Raw genomic sequence first — 22,026 nt, 5'->3', positions numbered from 1 at the left:
GGAACTATCTTGCCAGGAGCCAGATAAAGAAGAGCTTTGAGCTTCAAGTGCAGATGCAATTCTTCCACCCTGACCACCTAAATATCTAGATCTTCTATATTATTGAGTTTTCAGACTCAGCCCCAGTATTACTGGCTGCAAATGAGCCAGTTTCAATACCATCTGCTCCATATACTGTTAAAACTTTACTACTCAGACCTATTTTTCTTTAATAACTAAGAAGAGCATGACTCCAAAAAGTTTTTTAAAAAACCAGGATGTTGGGCAAGTTTTTAGTGTTGGCGGATCTCTGCCACGCTTCACTTAATAACAAAGGACAAGAACCACAGCAGCTTTCTGAGTCACTGACACCACACAACATGGGCACACACACAGCACCTGAAGAGCACGCCACGCAAAACTCCATGTGCGCACTTCCACAAATATAAATGCTCAAGTACTAAGCAGTTACAGGCATCAAAACACAAATTCCTTCTTTACTTGATGGAAGAGCGAACACAAAAACTGTAACAAACAATCGTGCTGCAGTTTCAAGAATAATATCAAAGATGGCGTCATAGACATAATCTCAATAAGAACAACATCCATGTAATTTAGTAAAAAAAATTCAGTTAAAAAACAAACAAAAGACCTATCCAGAGGCTGGTTGGACTCCACACAAACTCACTCATGTAAGCCAGTAACAAGCCCGGCAAAAGCAAACACGGTTCTGAATAGCTGAGAATCACAAAGCTCTCACAAATGCCCCAAAAAGGCAGAGAGAAGAAAATATCTTTACTACAAACCCTCAAGTGTGAGACTACTTAGTAAACAGAGAACCGATCTTAATTGCCACAATTTCTGAAAACACCCTGCAATGCTTAACAGTAAGAGTAACTGACATTCATAATGGTGACCTCTGGTCACCTGGAAACAGTGTGCTCAGTATCCCTCACTAAAAAGGGCAGAGCTTGCAATGTGTTTATGAAGGTGGTCAAAGAATGGTTAGAACCTCCATCACTTCACAGTTACAAGTCCTGAGCTTCAGTCCTCTCTCCAGGTCAGGCTTGTGGAACGCCTGTTTCTGACAACGATGTTCTGATGTTAGTATCTCTACCCTAGTGCTCACTCATCTTAGAAATGGAAATGGTACCAGACTGAATTTATGGATACGCCCCAGAGTCGTCTGTAGAACCACCACACAAACTAAATGAATTTTTTTAAGTTTTCAAGCACATTTTGAAAATGGGATTTCTCCTGTTCTAATACAACATCTTCCATGGGAAAAAACCATCCTACCTGCGGGGAGACAATGCCAGGGGTTATTTGTGGGTTCATTACCACCTACTGAAATTCTGCATTCTTTCACTTTTTAATTAAATTAGCTAGTGACTCATTATTCTCAGTTTCTCACTCCCTTTCCCTCCCCCAAATAAAATAACACCCTCCACTTCCTCCACAACACTGCTTCCCCTCTTGTTAATTCCCTCTGTCCTGCTTTCTTCCTTCACCAGCCAGCCCACAGCAGCTCCACTGGCCATGACACCCACTGTCAACATAAAGCCAGAGGGCTGCACTGTTGAAACGTGCAACTCCCAGAGCTGCACTGTAACCAGGAAAAACCCAAGCCCTCCCTCTAGCTGCGCAGCGTGACCAAGGAGAAATACCTACCAGCTCGGAGCACTTGGAGCTTGGACACTTGATCAGTGCTAACAAGGACAGCTGGTAATCTGCTTCCTTCCTGGTGCCTGTAACAGGCCGGGCTGAAGTGCTTCACACCCATTATCTATTTAATCCTCCAAACGGTCCCATGAGATAGGTTCTATATGATCCCCACTCTGTAGCTGGTAGGCTGCAGCTGAGAGGTTATTAAGCAATTTAACCATGGCCACACTGTTGCTAAATGGCAGAGCAGGATCTGAATCCAGTTATGTCCTCAGAGCTCATACTCTCCACCCTACACCAGGAGCCTTCGGCGTCATTCGCTGGGGGCGTTAATGTCTGCACCTAGTTCCTGGGTACACGCCACATGCCTCAGAGCACTTCCCTATGCTTTATTGGACTACAGCATGTATCCTGTCTTCATATGGAATGGTCATTACCGTCATAACTTTCAAAAAGTTGGAGGACAAATCAAACCAAATATTATAGATTTCAAAAGCCTTTGGAATTTGCTGTTTGAAAATACTTACACATGTAAGAATATTACCTGGGGTGACAGTTAGCTGAAAGCAATGAAGCTTGTTTGGATCAGGAAAATACACTTTACACGTACCTGCAAAAGAAACAGGCCGTCAGGAAGGTCTGACAGTTAGCAGCAGTCTTTATGTTGAGGCAAACTTTGAAACACATGGGAAAGTTTAACGGTGCTGAGTCTATAGACTAAACCGGTATATTTCCCCTATTTGTTTAATAATAATTATGCCAATGTGCTGAAGTTGCAAACCAGTGATATTTGCTATGTGTTTTCCTCCTTACAGTTTTTTATTAGTTAGTTCCAAATTGGGATGTTATCTTTAACCCTTTAAATGATCCCTAAAATAGAGATTTTTCCATTAATTTCAAGAATGATGCTACTTTACTTTGAAAAGAAGAAACCGTACCTCAAGGAGATTAATGTATGTGGGTAAAGGCTAACTAAACATAGAAAAACCAGAAAAAGAGCCCAGGCCGAACTTCTGGTCTGTTCACCCAGCACCACAGTCATCTGTACCCACCACAGCAAAGAGAAGTTAAAAGTAACTGTACCAGCTAAGGTAGCTCACACCCAGACCACGGCTTTTCTTTTTTCTTTCTTTTCTTTTCTTTTTTTTTTTTTTTTGCGGTACGCGGGCCTCTCACTGTTGTGGCCTCTCCCGTTGTGGACCACCAGGCTCCAGACATGCAGGCTCAGCGGCCATGGCTCACGGGCCCAGCCGCTCCGCGGCATGTGGGATCTTCCCGGACCGGGGCACAAACCCGTGTCCCCTGCATCACTGCGCCACCAGGGAAGCCCTCTTTTTTTTTTTTTTTTTAATGTCTTCACAACCCGACCGATAATTCAGATTGGTTTGCTGGTGACAGGATGCTCTGCTGACTTGGACGGCAACACTCTAATCGCATGTGCACTGAACCAGAACGGTCTGGATCAGGAGACCCAAGTAGTTCCACTGGAGAAGAGCTACTGCAAAGGTGCAGACAGGGAAGACATCCTACATCTGCCTCCTTCAGACAAACGATGCAGAAGAGGGGTAAACACCCAAGGGATAAATACTGAAGGAATGTGGAGGGAATATACGTAGAAATTGTCTGTATTTTATAAACCTGGAAAATATTATGCTAGATTCCTTGGGTCGTCTGCTATTTCTTACAAGTCCTGATGAAAATATTTGCCTAGTTTTACATGGTATGAATTTTCATCAAAAATAGGACAATTCAAATTTAGCCTTGGAAACAGCCTTAGAGACCATCTAATCTAACATCATCAATTGTGAGAGATGACATGAAGGTCCAGAGAAGTTCAGTGACCAGCCCAAGACCACACAGGTTATCAAGAGAAGGAAGTTTAGTTCCCAAATTAAAAACTAGTTCATGGGCTTCCCTGGTGGCGCAGTAGCTGAGAGTCTGCCTGCCGATGCAGGGGACACGGGTTCGTGCCCCGGTCCGGGAAGATCCCACATGCCACGGAGCGGCTGGGACCGTGAGCCATGGCTGCTGAGCCTGCGCTCCGCAATGGGAGAGGCCACAACAGTGAGAGGCCCGCGTACTGCAAAAAAATAAAATAAAAAAACTAGTTCATGCCTCATTTCATTACTTCATGAACATGCCAGAGATGACACATAAAAACAATGCAAAACTGTTAGTGGGGTTTCTTTTTTTGACTGATCCCTCAGAAAATAGTTGCAGAGTGAAAGGTAACTCCATCTAGAAGAACAGGAAAGGGTCTCAGAGATCACATTGTCATTTTCCTTGTTTTCAAAATAAAGAAACCAGGGGCCAAAGAGTTCAAGGCTTTCACCCAAACCACACATTTGAACTGTGTGGAATAATTTAAATGGCATTCATTTTTCCTAATCTTAACTTGGAAAGAGAAACACCATTTTTCTAGTGAAATATATGTAACAAAAACATATGACAAGGGCTTAGGAAATGTTTCATTGATTAAAGTTGGCAGCATCCATTTGTTTTTAATGTCTAGCATTCTCCTTTGTTTTAATAAAAGTGCAGATGTAGAAATCAATCCTTCTAATATAGACTGGCCCACCAAGAATAAAGAAATTATCGAGATGGATTAAAAATAACAATAAAACTTCTAAAAAGAACCAAACATTTTAAAGCTAAGAAGAAGTCTTAGGTTCTAACATGACAACAAAAGGTTAAAAGTCAGCCTGTTTAGTTCAGTGCAGCAGCTTTACTAAAACTCCAGAACTAAGCTTTTCCTCTCTGCAAGCACAGGCTAAGGCTCTCACGGTATCTCCGTCCATCTGAAAGAGATGTCTTCTACTTTTTGCAAACAGAAACCTCTACAAACTTACATGAACAGAGCTCCTGAACTAGTTCTGAATCATTACTAAGCAGCACTGCTATATGGCAAGTTATTTTGTTTGCCTTAATATTTTAGAAAGATTATTAATCAGATAGTAAAGATCTATTCTTTGGTGGTTTCTTGTTTCCTCTTTGGTGAGTTGCATACTTTTGGAAAGCCTGGCTTACTTGTATAAACTGATTTATATGTCCCCCCACTTTGAGAGAATAGGCAGGGAGAAGAAGAGAAAGGAAGCATATAGCATGTAGTTTTTAAAATCTGACATCTTAGCTATAAAGGCAAGGAAGATGGGGCATGCCTTTTCCAAACCTAAGGTTTTTAGTTAAAGTCCTGGTTTGAAAGCCAATTATAGTTTTATTGTTTTTAAACCAAACATTTAGATAAAGCTAAACTATATTAGTTACAAACCAACAATCTCTGTAAGATTAACATACAAGGACAAAATAAACTGGGTGTAAGTTGGAAGTTTTTTATGGTCTTTGATTAAATGTCTGCATGTGTATATATGTTCAAGATGGAGGGCCAGTGGGAAGATATGATGGGCGTGGAAAATAGAAGGATTACTTCATTTTCTTTTTTAATTGGACCTTATTAGATTATTATATAATCTGAAAAGAATAGAGAAAAAAAGAGAAAACAGTATAATGAACCCATCACCCAGCTTCGGTATTTTACTAATCTTGCTTCGTCTGTCCTACCCACACATACAGTCATTTGTTTTCCTGGAACATTTTAAAGCAAATCAGTTGTAAATACTTCAGTAGGTGGAAAGATAACCTTTTAATAGAAATCCAAGATATTTCCTTCTAGTTCTGACTAGAAGAAAACTTTGAAGTCAAGCAACTTTGAAGTCAAAAATCCAGACATTTTTGACTTACACTAAAATATATTTTATAGCACAACCCACTATACTCATATATAAATACTATATATTAAAAATAATTTTTCAAGGAACAATATGTACTTACCCTTACACACTGATTACACAACCACTTAAGGGTTGCACCCCACAATTATCTTTCCAACTTTAGGTGGAGGTTGGGATGGGCCCTCTCTCACCCTGTATCAGATGGCCTCCGTATCAAACTCTCTCGAGCATTCGCCCAGACTAGGAGACCCACGTATAAAATAGTTCACTCATATTGATAAATATATTCAGCCTTAACCAAGTATAATGATAAAAAGTTCTAATTTCAAAAAATACTAAAATGGTCGAAGCTTTCAGACTTTGATGGTCTTACAAAATATAATGGCTTGGGAAGGCATCAATGATAGGGGAAAAGAGAAACACTGACACGTTATCACAGGAGTTAACTGGCTGGTAAGCAAGCCCGCTGACGAATGAGGCCCGCAGTCAGTCCCTGTGTGCTGGGGCACGAGGACCTAGCAAGGTGAGGCGACCTGGAGACATCAAGGCAGCACAGCTGTCCTACCTTGGGCACAATGATAAATTACAAATAAGCACTTTTCGGGCCAAAAACATGGTACTGTCACTAACAAAAATAGGACTGTCCACCATTGATTTATATGCCTTTTCACTAAAAGAGGACGTGGGACAGAATGCTGTGTAAGAGGAACAAACCCTAACCAAACGCACCTCTGCAACAAACAGTAAGGAGAGGAAGTACTGCCGTGCTACATTCTCCTCCTTATCAGAGCCTCGAAAATCCTCCTGTCTATTCCTAACATACATAGAAAACGGGCTTTTTGCTACGCAAAGTTATCAAAGCATAAAACAAGCTTCTCCATGCAATTATTTCACAGCAGTTAATGTGTGGGGATGCTATACTTACAAGGTAAATTAGCTTCAAGTTCTGCAACCTCTGTAGAAACAAAGAGATTATTGTTAATATTAGTCAATTGCTCCACATAAAATCACCAGCTCTAAACTGGCAATTCCCTCCAGAACAATGAAGAAAACAAACAAACAAACAAACAAAACTGAATTAACAGAAATCTACACTTGGTCTAAAGGTTAGACTTTAAGCCAGGAAGTTGCTTTCAAAGATACAAAGTGACTTGCAGGATGCCAGCAAGTGCAGTCGAGGGCCCTTGAAATTTTACTTCCGCGAGAATGAGAACTACTCAAAATTAACATAGAAATTATCTATAGGTAAACAGTCACTAAAGCGTTTTTGAAAATCTTGTTCCCCCAAGTAGTGGAACTACTGCCCTCAAAATCTGATTTATATTTATATCTCCGCCTCTTCCAGTTTTTCCGGATTTGTCTTCCCGTGAGGGCTTGCCCAGTTTGCGCTAGAACTTTTCCAGGGAGAGAAAACTCTCTACCTCCTGCTGGGCTCCTGTGCTGCCCCGCCATCTGTGGGCAAGCTGATACCCAAGGAAGCCTCCTCCTTGGAGCTGCATTCCTTCGCCCTAGTGCTCTCCTCTGGGGCCTCTTCTGTCCGTCACTCATTCAGCATTCAAGCCCAGCACCCCTCTGCCAGGACAAAGCTGCAGAGCTCCCACCAAACCTGCTATTCCCGAGCTGAGGTCTGGGGGAGCACCCAGAAGAAACCGGGCAGGCAAGTCGCCTGCGCCTCTGACATAACATAACGTGCTCTGGTGACTCTCCAGCTGCGGAGACTGAAGGAAGGAGGAGGTTTTCAATCTGGGCGTTAAAGAACCAGTAGAATTCAGTCCCACAGAGGTGGGGAAAAGGTATTTCAAGGAGATAAGTTAGCAATGTGCAAAAGCACAGAACTCAGACAAGCACAGAAACCAGACGGTACGCAGTGCAGCCAGAGCAATGGGAAACAAGGTGGGAAACCAGGGCCAGGATGGTGGAGGGCGCAGAATTCTCCACTTTATTCTGCAGCAACAGGAGCCAGGGGAGGTTTCTGAACAAAAGTTCCTAAGCTTTGCCTCAAGAGGACACCTAAGCGGAGGCCAGGTGACCTGGGAGGTGGGTGCTCTGAGAGGCGGCAAGGACTCAGCAGAGGTGGGGAGAGCCAGCGTGCCTAACAGCAAAGAGGACAGAAGGCTCTGCCAACTGTCGTGTGTGTGTGTGTGTGTGTGTGTGTGTGTGTGTGTGTGTGTGTGTGTGTGTGTGTGTGTGTGTGTGTGTGTGTGAGTGTGTGTGGCAATCAGAGATGGCACCGAGGCTTGAGGGCTGAGAAGCTGAGGGGGGCGGGTGGGAGAGTTGAAGTCTGGGTGCACGACCAGGGCCAGGGCTGGGGAGCCCCTGCAGAGTGATGCCACCTGACGTCATGAGACCAACGAAGGGGAGAGACTGGTGAGAAGAAAGAACTTTGGCAGAAAGCAGAGGACAGGAGCAGGGAAAGTCACCGATGAGAGACAGGAGGAACAGTAGGAATGATTCAGTAGAGAGGACAGACTGGTCCGAGGGGAATGAGGCCTGAGGCAAGCCTGGGATGTGGATCTCTGACCGGTGTGAGATGATACCTCATTGTAGTTTTGATTTGCATTTCTCTAATGATTAACGATGTTGAACATTCTTTCATGTGTTTGTTGGCAGTAAGGTAGATAGCTGGTGGGAAGCAACCGCATAGCACAGGGAGATCAGCTCAGTGCTTTGTGACCGCCTGGAGGGGTGGGATAGGGAGGGTGGGAGGGAGGGAGACGCAAGAGGGAAGAGATATGGGAACATGTGTATATGTACAACTGATTCACTTTGTTATAAGGCAGAAACTAACACACCATTGTAAAGCAACTATATTCCAAAAAAGATGTAAAAAACAACAACAACAACAACAGGAAGGTAAGTGGAAAGATGAAACCAGTCTACAAAACACTAAGAAGCAAATGACTCCTTCAAGTGCAGAGCAGGGGGTGGAGAGGGGGAGAATGGGTGGGAAGGGAGAGGCCACAATGTTTGTAAAGCTGAGTGCGTTAGTGGGGAGACTGGCAGATGGCTATTTTGAGGCTAAAGGTTTAGGAAAGGCACAGGCTCTGACCTCAGCTAGCTGAGAATCTCGGTAGAGACGGGTGGCCCACTAAATGTATTAGGTCTGGGTTCCAGGCACTCGGGATGGGTATCCAGACAAGTGAGGTGAGGCAGAGGAGGGAGGAAGTAAGGACTGCAGTCCTGGCAGTCTTGTGCTATGGTATACTAGAATATATGCACTTAAAACAAAATGATGAAGATCCTATGGAAGGTTCACTAGCATCATACTTATAACGACCATGGTGATCTTTAGTTTCGCCTTTCACTCTAGCAGGGCATGGGGTAAAGAAACACTCTGAGGCCACCCACCCCGGCCCTCCGACCAGGATGGGGTTCGAGCCAGGCTCTGCTCCAACAGCCCACACAGGGCACTCATTTTATCAAAAAAGCACACCTCTTATCAAATGAGTCATGCATATTAATCACTTTTAAATATATGCTATCCATATAATTAAATCTAGATGGTTTTAAGGTGAATACTATTTACATATTTATTACACTATTACTTAACTTTTTGTTGATAAGTATTCACAAGAAACTCTTCTTGAGGACCCTTCTTTTGAGAGATTGATGCTGGCCACTGGAACCTGGTTTTCTCTGGCGGGCCTATCCTGACTCCTGTCATGAGAACTCTTGTCATTCAGTTTTACAAAAACCCAGAGAAATAGAAAACATGCCCAGAGGATGTGAAATGGGGCAACATGACAGAAGTGAAAAATTTGAGAAGACAGTCTACTGCCAAGGAACAGGGAAAAGGTGAGGCCCGGACACAGGAGGGCAGGGATGCACTGACCAGGGTGTCGTGATGACTGAGCAACAGAACCGGATGCTGCATTACAGGGACCTAGTGTGGGGATGAGAGGCTCTGGGCCAGAGGACGCCTCACTGTAGGACAGGGGTTCTCCGCCCTGGCTGCACACAATCATCTGGGGAATTTTTTTGTTTTTTTTGTTTGTTTGTTTAATAAACAGCCTTGGTGAGGTACAATTTACATACTATAAAATAGACCAACTTTAAGTGTATAATTCAATGATTTTTAGTAAAATTTGGAGCTGTGTACCCATCCCCACAACCTAGCACCTGCTGAGCAAACCCTGCCACCCCACCCTATCCAGACCAATTACACCAAAAGTCCTAGCTGGGGCCTAGGCCTCTGAATGTTTTATTCCTCCAGGTATAGGAACTGCTGTAGGCTACTTTGCCAAGCTAAACTATTTACACACAGCTAATTTACACAGACGGATTCAATAATTTCACATTGTGGTCTAGAATTCAACTCCAAAGACGAGAGCCCTCAGACCTAGTCCAGTGATGACCCCCACCACAGTCAGGGCCTCTGCAGACTTCTGGTCCAAGAACCAGAGTGGGCAAGGAATATGACCTTGGAGGCAGAAGGATTTCATTAAAGATGCCTGGCATTTTAGTCCAGCCCAGTATGGAAGATAAACGAACTACAACGCAGTGTTCCTCTCAGGGAGTTGTCACAGATGACAAGTAGTTTGATGATGGCAAATAATAATTCACTGACATCGATAGTAATAACCTCAGAACCCACCTACAAGCAGACTATGGCCAAAGAAGCCAGGGATTTGCTTTACACGCTCAAGAGGCCTCTTGGCAAAGCAGCAGTCCTCCCCTGGATAACCTCACTGCCCAAAGGACACCACCCCACCTGGAAGGTAACAAGAAGTTCAGATATTTTTAAACTGCTGAAGTCGCGCCTGTTGCAAAGATGCTAACACCTCTCCGGCTCACAGGCCCACCTCTGGGGAGGCACCTGGCACCTGGCACAAGTAAGTGGCTGCACAACTTCCTCCTGAGAAATTAGACGCTTTTCCTGTCTAACTACACATCAAACCACAGAGCCCACTTGAAGCACGACTGACTGCCCTGAAATGTCAGACTACAAAATCCGCCCCATTACCACAATGGCCCCCACACAGCACGCACTCAGCCCCTTCTGCGGTAGGCTGCCCACAACACAGTGCTCTAGCTGTTTCCGCACCACCTGCCACTTGAACCTGTGCCTTTTTGGTGGTGGGGACTGTAGATCCTGACCCAGCCCTGGGACCCCAGTGCCTGGGCCTGAGCTTGGCACACTTGGAGTGCTCAGGAAATGCTCGACAAACAAGCACACTTGCCAGCAGGGTGGCAGTACTCTCAGTGTGAAAATCCTGAGACACGAGGAGCCTTTCTCCTCAGACAGCTGGGGACTGAGGCATTCCAAAGGTGCTGAGGACTGAACCGTGTCCCCCGCCCAAGTTCTTATGCTGAAGCCCTAAACCCCTACCCACCATGTAATGGTATGAGGTGGGGCCTTTGGGAGGTAATTAGGGTCAAATGAGGTCAGGAGGGTGGGGCCCTCATGACGAGATTCATGCCCTTATGGGAAAAGACACCAGGTGCTTACAAGCCAGGAAGAGGGCCCTCACCAGGAACTGAATCTGCCGATGCCTTGATCTTGGACTTTCCAACCTCCAGACCCATGAGAAATAAATGTGTATTGGTTAAGCCCCCCAGTCTATGCTCTTTTATTATGGTAGCCTGAGCTGACTAAGACAAAGGCCAATCATAGATGCAGATGGTTCTTAGCAAGAGCCAGCTCCGAGCCCCATCAGGTAACACGAGGCAGGGCAGCTGAGCCCTTTGACCCAGGAAGAGCTGGCAGCTATGTCCCATGAGACTTGATTACCTCTTTCCACCTGAACCACTACCTCTTCGATTTCTTGAACTACAACTTTATCTCTTAGCCTCCCGTCTGTCTTTATGCCTTGAGCACCTCTTCTGCATCACCAGCATCCATGCACAGTGCCCTTATGGGGGAGACACTTGCCCCAGCAGCACCATCCTATTCCCAGAGATGGCATGGCTACTGCCCAAGAGCCCCACCAAGCCCCACATCAGCCCTTCCACTCAGTCCAAGGGCCTTCTAGCAGCACACTGCAGAGTGCAGGCCCAGAGTACTCACGGCCCCCTCCCTCCACACTCTGGGGAAGCTAGGATGTAACCCCCAAAACCAGCACAGCCCCCGTAGCAGTCTCTGGGAATGGATCCCCAAAGCCTCATTATCACCCACTTTCAACATGAGCAGACAAAGCTGACTTGAGCCCTCACGTGTCTTCTACAGATCCTCCCTGCCCACCCCCATTCCTGGGCTATCCGGCACACCTGAGGGCCACCAAATTCCCTGGGCAGTTTCAGTGGTGTTTAACCCTGCAGCCAAGCATTTAAAGGTTAGGCTTGGGCCAGCTGCCTTACTCCACGTTAGCAGGACTCCTCCTCTTTGGGCCACTGCCCTCGTCTTTAGAACACATATTGGAACACACAGCCACAGCTTCAAATGCTGCTAAATGCTCTGAATACCCTGCCAACATGACAAGCCAACCCTGAGCCCACCTCCAGAGTCCTGGGCAGGGCCTGGCATGGAGAGAGCAGCTCTGGAGAACAATAAATGGTTCTCTTTTGCCCACTCTTCCAGGAAGCGCCCTGAACCGGAGCCGTTCCTATACCACGTGACCAGACCGCTCATGTGGACACAGAAGCGCTCAGCCAAAGGAGGCCCCGTGTGGCACCTCGTGGAGACACCTGCACCTTGGATGCTGGGAAGCCCATGCAGGAGGGCAGCCAGGCCTCTCTGCTCTGCAGAGTAGGCTCAGAGTATGGAGAGCCGCCACAGCTGCTAAAACAAGAGAACACCAGGAGCCACATGGAGCACAGGGGCTGATGGGACAATGGCTATAGATTCATTCCCAACTCCAGCCCTGGCCCTGAACTCAGTCAGCTCAATTCCAAATCTCCACATTTAGCAAAAGCTTCCTGCCAGCCTGCCTGGAGCCCCTTGAGGTCTTCAGGGGCCACTAACAGGAGGCTGGCACACACCAGGCACTAAAATCTTTGTCACGTGAACAAGTCAAAGGACAGGGAGACACACAATCACGTTCCCATTATATGAAAAGTGCCAAGCTTCAGACAGAAAAAAAAGTAGGTCATTCTGCCCAGAGGCTTTTTTGGAAGGTGGGGAGCATCATCAGACTCAGAAATTGACGGACTTGGAGGAACCACAAGGGTCCACCGGAAACGCAGTGCCCTCTGCCCTGTGGCTGAAAGCACCGGTGATGGCTCCCAGAGAGGCCCAGACCTGAGCTGGGGCCAAAAGGAAATGCGCAGATCTGAAACGCTCTCTCCCCAGTGTCCCCAACTCCCAGGATTCAGGGCAGACAGCAGCCCTCAGTCCTCGCCCAGAAACACCTGATTGTTCTATACCCTCCAGGGACTGCTGCTGCAAGCATCTCTCCGGTTGCAGCCTGGAGGATATCCTTGAGAATGACCCCAGGGGTGCAAATGAAAAGCTGGTATGGCCAAGGTGCCAGTGTGGTAGAGCCTCACACTGGCCAGCGGCTCCGAGGCAGGCCACAGTATTCCAGGGACAGCTGACTCCACCTGTCACCTTCAGAACGGGGCCCACTAGCCCAAGAAAAAGAACAGAAGCTTCAGTTTTGTAGCTACCACTGGCCCTCACCACTAGGGACAAGTGTCCCTGTCAACCTCCGATCTCCCACGTTAACCTTACAGCCACCCGCACCAAGCCAGATCTCCCCCGTGCATGGTCAAGCATGGCAGCGGACCAGCTAAAAACATATTTTTGCCTCTAAGTGTCTGTGGTCTTTCCTCTGGGCGATGGACGCATGGCCCAGATGTCCTCTCAGCGAGGGCTCTCAGCAGATGGCCTTCAGCTCTCAACCCTTCCAGGGACTGTGTGGGCTGCCCAGAGTCCCACCTCAGGCCAGACCCATCTGACGACTGGTCGAGCAGAGCAGGAAGGCCTGACCATCTCCCCTGACTGGGGACAGCTGTGAAGGGCCACGCCTGCTCTGGAGCAGAGGCTGTCATGGGGCCTCCGTCAGAGCTCTCCCTCTCCCTCTGCCCGCTCCTGCTTCCTCCACCACCCTCCACAGGCATCAGTCCCAAGGATACCCTTTAATAACTACACCGCACGCCAAATTCCCCACTCCCGGGAACCCAGCCCGTGGCACCGAGTCCCAAAGGCGCATGAATACACTGTTCTGCTACTCAGGGATCCTCAGGAGCAACATCCTCACGTGAGCCACAGCCACAGCCCCAGATGACAGTCCTGACTGCAGCCATCTCACTGAACCCGGACAACTGACTTTTCTCAAAGTCCCCAAGGGGAGTTTCAGCTAGGAGGGGCTCTCACAGTAACCACCCCTCCAAGTGCCTCACCAGGCCCACGACAGCCATGGACTCCGCCGGGCTCCACCTGACCATCAGAAACCCCCAGAATGGAGGTGCTGCCGCATTCTGAAGGAGCGCTCTAGGTGCAGCCCGAACAGTCATCAGCCATGAGAGCGTTCTTTATTACAGCCTCCTCTCTCAGGTCGGGCCCACCCTTCCTCTCCACCTACCCTCCACCACGAGCCCAAACTACTCACCACTCAGTCAGCCGGCCCACACTGGGCTGGCCACCCCGAGGCAGATGGAGAGCAGGCCACATGAGGGGCGTGTTACACTGAAGCTTGGTACAACCACCGCCAACTGCAAGTGCTCTGGGCCCGGAAACCTAATAACCCCCAGTGTCTCTGGGAGAATGGAAACAGGTGGCCTCTCGAGGAGGTTTTGCACCTCTCCTCGATAAGCCCCACAAAATCAAAGGACCTCAGCTGGGTCCTGTAAACCCAGCCAAAGACATCTCCTGTCCTAGGAGCTGGGGCAGAGTCCAGCTCCATGGGCCTCAGGGGGCTCCCCTGGGCTGCGTCAGGGCCTCGAGTCATTTGAGAGCTCTCAGGGAATCCCTGAGCGGGAGGGCGTGTGGTGGAGCCTCTGTGCCTCCCTGAGTTCTCTCTTCTGGGGACTCACACTTCTGTTCTGCTCCTTCGGGTTCTGCTTGCTGGGTCTGTTCCCCAAGTGCCTGCCCTACCCCAAAATGTGGGTCTGGCTGTCTTGCTGCAATAAAGCTGTGACCTGGGCAAGCTTTTGAACCTCTGAGTCTCAGTTCTTGAGCTGTAAAATGAACCACCCACCTGGCAAGGCTTAGCAAAAGTCAAACAAGAGCTGCCCCTATAAAGCACCCAACAGAGGGCCTGGCCGCAGGCGCTCAGCAGACAAGTGCTGCTGTCCGCCGTGACAGGAGGCGGGAAAGAAGATGGCGCCGTCCATTTGCCAGCTTCCCCCCCGCTCCTCCTCAGCTGCAACCCCCTTCTCACCGCAACTCCCTGGCATTAGAACACCCTCCCCTCGAAGGACTTTGACCCACGCGTCAAACCCCTTCCCTGGCTTGCTTGGCTCCTGGCTTCCTCTGCAGATGGAACCCTTGAGCCAGCACCCAGGAAAGAGACTCAAGTCCTATCAGGCCACCCAAGTGAGGGGCTGCAGCCCAGGCCACAGCCCCAAACCCCGCAGGGTAAACCTTCCTGTGTTGTAACAAACTAAATACCGTCTAACGCTCTCCCTGACACAGAAGGTATTTTGCCAAAATGTCAAAAACGATTCTGACTCCATCTTTAACCTATCACCCATCAGGCTGGGAAAGCCAGAGCTCAGTCACGATCCAGGGGCAGAGGGAGAACAGGGGAGAGTACACCAGTGACGCGTCCCGGAACCCGGCATCTCCTGTGCCCACCCCTTCCCAAACGCAGCTGTGCTTTGCTTCTGAGAAGGCCCAACACGGGGCATTCATAAACGCCAGGTCTCCCACCAGCAGATCTGTTCCCGGACATGCAGATGGCAGCCACCCCCACCATGTCCACCTAACACAACATGAAAACAGACAGTTCTAACAAATCATTTAACCCTCTGTGCTTCCTAGCTCCTTACACTTAAAAATGTAAACATGTGTCATAAAGTAGAGTGCTCCTTCAAGGCAGAAACTGTTTGATCTTTCGTGGTCCTCATGACCCTAGGAAACTGCCTTTGCACTCAATAGTTGTAAATCTGTTCAACGGATACATGCAAAAGTTCCACACAAACACTCGCATAGTCACACACATACATCACGTAACCCTTCTCCAAAGACTACTGCTAGGACACTCTATTATTAATTCTGGGACAAGAACCAATTTTGCACAAGGCTGTCCTCAGGCTGTGAATAAATAAAAGAGAGAAGGATCCTAAGAGATTACCGATCTCCAGTCCCTCCCTCTACAGGTCAGACACTCTGCTGCTGAGGAGTCCAGAAAGGAAGAACCTCCCCGACTCCCCACCCCCACACACACACCAGCCGGATAATGACAGCACTGAGACCAGAGTCGTCAGTCTGCTGAAGGAGTACCTTACTCCTTCTCCTAGCATTCTGGCAGCCCCTGCAGAGAATATCCCAAGGGCATAAGACACACCAGTTTTAATACCGTTTTCTTGCCATCAGCATTCCCATAGTGTGTGCAGAGTACAAAGTTCTTCTGTTGTATGTGACAGCAATTATATTTCAAAATATTTTCAAACAGGTACTTCTATTCAACAACAGGCTGCTTCGTATCCCAGAAGAGCCTCCAGGCAGACTTCATTTTGTTATGGGATAGAAAAACAGCTCACACGGATGGTCATTACCTTTGACAAGCAGCCTGTCTCTCACAGAAACCCGCCGAGTGGAGTCGGAGGCTGTGGCTGACGCCCGGGACCCTTTGAGACCGTCATCCCGCTTCAGTTTGCTTGCCAGTGTCAGCATCACTGCTACCTTTATCCTGAAAGGCCAAAAGCAGGTTAAGACAGTGACTGGACAGTGAAGACAATGATGTAAGGTGCTTTTTAATATTTTTCCCATAATTTAGTTACAGAAAAATTTAGCATGTAAGATACAATAACACTGCATTCCTTCATAATGAATGTGGATAATCTCTATGCCTCTCTAAATCTGATGTTTTAAAGTATGAATGAAAATTCAACAAGGGTGAGCCAAGCATTTAACACTCACTGGGCGCCAGGCCCCGGGATGTAGCAGTGGCAATGCTCCTGGGCGCTCATGGTCTAGGGCAACCTCCGCTGACGGGCCTCACGTAGGCCCACCGCTGTCCACTGGTAAGTCTGCCCATCCCTGCTGTGTGGACCATGCACCTGAGGGTATGGCCCCAGGGCCTGGCCCAGCACAGACTGAAGGGAGTGTCCACCTCTGGTGAGGAGGGAGCACCGCAATGCTTTCTTTCCTCCTTCCTTTAATAAAGGTGTGGCTAGAACCTTAATAAGCATCTTCACATTTATTTACGTTGTACTGTATTTATATTGTTAGGCAATAGCAACATAATTAAGTTATAATTAATGTTCCAAACTAGATTATTTTCACTTGGCTACTTCCAACCCACCTATGTTTCAGGTTCCCTCACTGACAGCTCACTGGGAAGGATAATAAAGACCAAAAATAGGTGATGCACCTGACTGCTTCGGAGAAAGGACTAAAGATGTCAACGATGTTTACAGATAGAACTGTCCTCTAGAATCTGCCTTCTGTTTCTAACATAAACCGCCATTCATCTGACAGGCCTCCTAACTCTTCTTGCTTGCTTTACCAGTTGGAGAGGAATTCTGGAACTTTTTTTTTTTTTTAATTTTTAAATTTTATTTTTTATTTTTGGCTGTGTTGGGTCTTCGTTCCTGCGCATGGGCTTTCTCTAGCTGCAGCGAGCGGGGGCTACTCTTCATTGTGGTGCGTAGGCTTCTCACTGTGGTGGCTTCTCTTGTTGCAGAGCACGGGCTCTAGGCGCAGGAGGTCAGTAGTTGTGGGTCACGGGCTCTAGAGTGCAGGGTCAGTAGTTGTGGTGCACGGGCTTAGCTGCTCCGTGCCATGTGGGATCTTCCCGGACCAGGGCTCGAACCCGTGTCCCCTGCATTGGCAGGCAGATGCTTAACCACTGCGCCACCAGGGAAGCCCTGGAACTTCTTTTGATTGAGGACAAAAATTGGTCACCAGCTCAATATTTTCATAATTTCCTTTGTTGCTTTAATGTAATTTCCTTTCAGTACCACTCTGATCATTTTCAAAAGAAAATGATCTAAAAACTTCCAGATGAAAAACATGACCTAAGCACAGAACTTTTAGTTTGAAGCCAAGATCTTGTTTGTTTGTTTGTTTGTTTTTACGAATGAGCATCATTTGTTCTGATGCTGCTTCTTGGCGGCTGTCACCTGTCCAGCGATTCTGTCCAGATCTCTCTGTCCCTGAGGTGTTAGTTTGTGGCCCCCATCTTGGTCCTTTTCCACCATTTTCAGCCCCTCCAGGGCTTGGAGGACCCGACGGGCCACGCTCTTGGAGCCTCTGCTTAAGTGGCTGGGCATGACGCCATGTCTCTGACGCCCCCCCATAGATCTTGGTCATGGCACCAACCCCAGCGCCGCCCGGAGGTACAGGTGCCGTGCTGTGGAAGCAGCTCGTGTGTAGAACCAGTTCTCATCGTAGGGAGTGAGCCCTTTATGCTTGGCCAGCTTGACAGTGTCCACCCATTCAGGGACTTTCAGCTTCCGGACTTTCTGAGGAAGGCTGCCAGAGCTCTGACGAACTCCCGCTGGTTCACGTCTTTTACAGGAAACTCCAGGCATCGTGCAGCCTCTGCACTGCCAGCCAGGGGCTGAAGCCAAGATCCCGAAAGCCAAGCTATAAGAATAACTCTCCCCCCATCAGTATTTTTAACCATTTTAACCCAGGTCCCTCACATAGCTTTTCACACCATCTTCTGTGTATTCCCCCACCCCACAAAGACTGTAAGATTTAATTTTCTATTGTTTGTACCATGAAAACAACATATTGAATATGACCTTCTGAACTGTACAGGACCTATGCACAAACACACACACATCTAATCCCTTTAAGAGTCACTGGTCTAGGGACTTCCCTGGAGGCACAGTGGTTAAGAATCCGCCTGCCAATGCAGGGGACACGGGCTCAAGCCCTGGTCCGGGAAGATCCCACATGCCGCAGAGCAACTAAGCCCACGCGCTACAAATACCAAACCTGCACTCTAGAGCCCATGAGCCACAACTACTGAGCCCATGTGCCACAACTACTGAGCCCGCGTGCCACAACTACTGAAGCCCGCGTGCCTAGAGCCCGTGCTCTGCAATGAGAAGCCACGGCAATGAAAAGCCCACGCACCACAGCGAAGAGGAGCCCCCCCTTGCCGCAACTAGAGAAATCCCACGCGCGGCAATGAAGACCCAATGCAGCCTAAATAAATAAATAAACAAACAAATAAATAAACAATTTTTAAGAGGAGTCACTGGTCTAAATGCTTCAAGAGATAGTTCTATTACACACAAGCACTCACAAGCTCCTAGAATTTCAAACCTGCGAAGGACTTCTCCCCTGACTCCCACTCTATTTTATGGATGTGGACTCTGGGACAACCAGGGCCCAGGAACTGGGTTGTCTGAGGCCACTCAGCTGCTAGAAGAGGTCACCACGAAACACTAGTTTCCCTCGTGTAGATGATGGGATGTTTTTATCTCGAATGTGGTGATGGTTTCAGGGGTATATCCGTACGTCAAGACTGATCAAATTGCATAGTTTAAGTATGTACAGTTTAGTGTACTTCAGTTATACCTCAATAAAATTGAAAAAAAATGTGAAACCAAACCATTGCTAGTTTCTTTACTCCCACTCTACCTCAGCTGGACCCACGGAGAGGACCATCACCGATGGACACACACCTTCCCAGCTTCACCCAGGGCAGGGACTACCGGTTCCGTTTACCAAGCCCCCTCACAAGGGAGGGCGGGGCGGGGGGAGCGGGGCAAGGAGTCGGGAACTCCTGTGGAGGCTCCAGCCCACAAGCTACCAGACACAGCAGCACCAGCTAGAGCCAGCACCCCCCTGCTCAGCGGCCCCCGAACGATCCTGCCAGGAATCCCTCAAGCAGATCTGGATCCCAAAGCAGGGTCTGCCTCCCCAGCAAGCCCACTGCCAGGCACCCACACCTGAACACATCACTCTCACCACATCGACAGGGTCGCCTGATGGTGGGCCAAGATATGCGTCTATCACGAAGTCCCCTTGGTTTCTATCCTCTAGCTGACCTTGGTAATAAAAACACGTCAAGCAATAAAAGCACAGCGTGTGTAAAGAGAGTTCTGTAGGCAGCACCCTAGGAAAGCCATAATAAAGAGCCCAACAGAAAGGGGAGTCCTAGGGCACATGATTGGTCCGCACCCAGCTCCCTGCAGACCCGCACTGAAGGAGCTGCTCAGAGGGTCCTGGCAAGACCCACTCATACAAAGGAAGGCTCACACCAAGACACTCTTCTGTGTGGCTGCAGTCTGAGGACTCTGCTTAATTCTCTTATACTCCTACCCCACACCGAATTCTTCTCTGTGGGCAGAGTATGCCCCATACTCAATTCCATTTAGAGTCAGATTCCTGGTTTCCAATCGTCAACACGTTTGTGGCCCTTAATAAAATACACAGGACTGACTATGCAAGATATCAAAGAAAACACTGGCGTCTGTTTCCTGTAGAAGACAAAACTTAGTTTCCTAACATTCTATGAAATCTAAGTATATAACGACCATCTATTTCTCCATCATCTGTATCATTTTCACACACCACTTTAGGGATAAAGCAAAGGCCTAATCGGGGGTTGCTACATAGCTGCTAATTTAACTCTGTACAAAGAGATCTGAACGAAAATAATCATTCAAGCTGTCAGGTTAGCTGAACACCTGCAGTTTGCTGCAGAATTCTCTCGTCTTTCTTCAGTATGCTTCACCCCTTGAAGACCTGATTTAAAACTAAACTTCCCCTTTACTGCAAATTACACTTTGACTAGGGCAGCATTTTCGGTAACAGCACCCTCAGTCTCTAAATTCCACAAGTTGTAATTGGCCCATTTAAGTTCTTCCTCTGGGTGGGACTTGCTTGCAGACTGTTCAGAGAAGATTCTGATGTACCGTATTTACTAGGCTCATCATCGAGCAGTACTGACTCAGTGTTCCTGCTTATAGTGGCAAAATCAGGCCCTGTCACCCGTGCAGGGGCCAGTCAGCTCACGGGGTGAGGACCTCATTTACGATTCTTCCTGCCCTAGACAAGTCCCAATCTAAGTGTAAAAGGTGGAACTGCAGGTCACTAGGGGACAACCAACTTCTCCAGCCAAAGAGGCCCAGATCAGGACACAAAAAAGCCCACACCCCACCCTTCTCCTTTAGAACGCCAGGGCCCAAGGAACCTCCCACCTGGCTCCATGGCTGGCTGACTGATGACCTTTGGAGCCCAACCCTTTTACCTGAGCAGTAAACCTGCCTCCTCCTGCACTGCCCTGCCTACTACCTGAGCAGCAGGTATGTCCAGCCCTGCACCACCTAGCCTGGTGATGATTTCTGTCTCTGAACATCTCCCCCACCCGTGCCCTTCCCCTACCTTCATCCCCTTACTCAGCCATGAATCCTCTACACAAGGTAGGTGGGCCTCCTCCCTGTTCCTCAACAACACCCCGCTCGTTTCTGGAAGCTTCTGCTCACCCTGACATCCAGGTCTGGAATGCCCTCCCTCCCTTCACCACCTAAACCTGCTGCTTCTTTAGGATAACAGATGACCACCCAGATTCCTACCTCTCCTCCAAGAAGCCTTCTCCGGCCACTCCAGTCCATCCTGACCCCACTCCGGCGCTGGAGGGAAGGCAGAAGGGCGGACCCGATCCCCTCGTGGGACGGATGAGGGAACTGAGACCCAGGGAGGGTGGGGCCACACCCAAGATTACACACCAAACTTGGCCGTACGGATCGGTCCAAGATGTCCTCCCAGCTCCTCTGGCCCGGGAAGACCCTCCAAACCAGCCGTGGTCTCCCCCGGTTGTGGGGAAGCCGCAGGCAAGTTGGCGAGGCGGCAGCCGGGCTCCCCCTCACCCTCAGCGTCCCCCTGGCCTAGCCCGATTCACAGATGATCAGGAGTCCGGCTGCCTAAGACCGAGCCCCGTTGCCTCCGGCGACGTCGGGCCGGTGACCTTGGGCCCACTCGGCGCTGCGTTTCCTCCTGGACAATGCGGCTAGCAGCTCCCCCGCGACGGCGGGCGCGAACGAGGCCGTGTGTGCGCCCGGCACAGGTCCGGGCTCGGGGCGCACTGCCCCTGGAGCCCGGCCGCGGCCAGCGCCCCGGACCCAGCCCCGCGCCCCCCGGCCCACGCCCCGCAGCGTCCGCCCGCCCTCCAGCCCCCGACGCCCGGCCGTGAGGACCCGCACGGCCTGTGGCGGCCCCGGCGCCGCCCGCCCTCCGGCCCGCCCGCCGGGTGCAGCGGCGCCGCGGGAGCCGAGCCACCCTCCAGCCCGTGACAGCCCCTCGCCCACCGCACGGCCGCGCGCTCCTCACCTGGGCACCCCGAGACAGGCGAGGCGGGCCCGGCGCCCAACACCATGCCCGGCCGGCCGGCGGCGGCGAAACGCAGCCCCTCACAGCCGCACCGGCTCCGGGCGGCGAGACCGGAAGTGGCGGGGCGGGGACTCGGCCGCTCTCGCCCGCGGCTGCCGAGACTGCAGAGGGCGCTTTAAAAAAAAAATTCAAAGCCCCGAAGAACTTTATTTGGAGCCTGACAGGCGAACAGCAGAGTGCGCCGGCCGGGGCTGGGCTCGGCGGCCGGCCTCTCGGGCCTCTCTCATTGGCTGACGGCACGGCCTGGGGCGGGCACGG

General features: G+C 49.2%; 1 protein-coding gene and 1 pseudogene across 3 annotated transcripts in view; both read right to left on the bottom strand.

Annotated features, from left to right (window-relative positions):
• UBE2F (ubiquitin conjugating enzyme E2 F (putative)) overlaps nt 1–21,820 on the bottom strand; it is a 53,669-nt gene extending 31,849 nt beyond the window's left edge. The window contains exons 1-4 of one of the 2 annotated variants that reach the window (XM_079925457.1): nt 21,709–21,820; nt 15,972–16,105; nt 6,298–6,327; nt 2,189–2,254 (exon numbers count right to left, since the gene is read on the bottom strand). In XM_079925457.1, the coding sequence (XP_079781583.1) occupies nt 2,189–2,254; nt 6,298–6,327; nt 15,972–16,089 (214 nt within the window). In that variant the 5' untranslated portion in view covers nt 16,090–16,105; nt 21,709–21,820. Of the gene's footprint in view, nt 1–2,188; nt 2,255–6,297; nt 6,328–15,971; nt 16,106–16,789; nt 17,108–21,708 lie in introns of those variants that run through there. The other variant, XM_079925458.1, reaches the window with a different exon arrangement.
• LOC307187923 (small ribosomal subunit protein eS19-like) lies at nt 17,505–17,951 on the bottom strand (annotated as a pseudogene). Its single transcript has one exon. The product of its transcript is annotated as a small ribosomal subunit protein eS19-like (transcript).
• Nucleotides 21,821–22,026: the final 206 nt, after the last annotated feature.

Source organism: Stenella coeruleoalba (assembly GCF_951394435.1).
Source record: "Stenella coeruleoalba genome assembly, chromosome: 6".
NCBI classification, from domain to species: Eukaryota; Metazoa; Chordata; class Mammalia; order Artiodactyla; family Delphinidae; genus Stenella; species Stenella coeruleoalba.
Note: the sequence above shows the minus strand (reverse complement) of the source record. Positions and strands in the feature narration are given on the sequence as shown.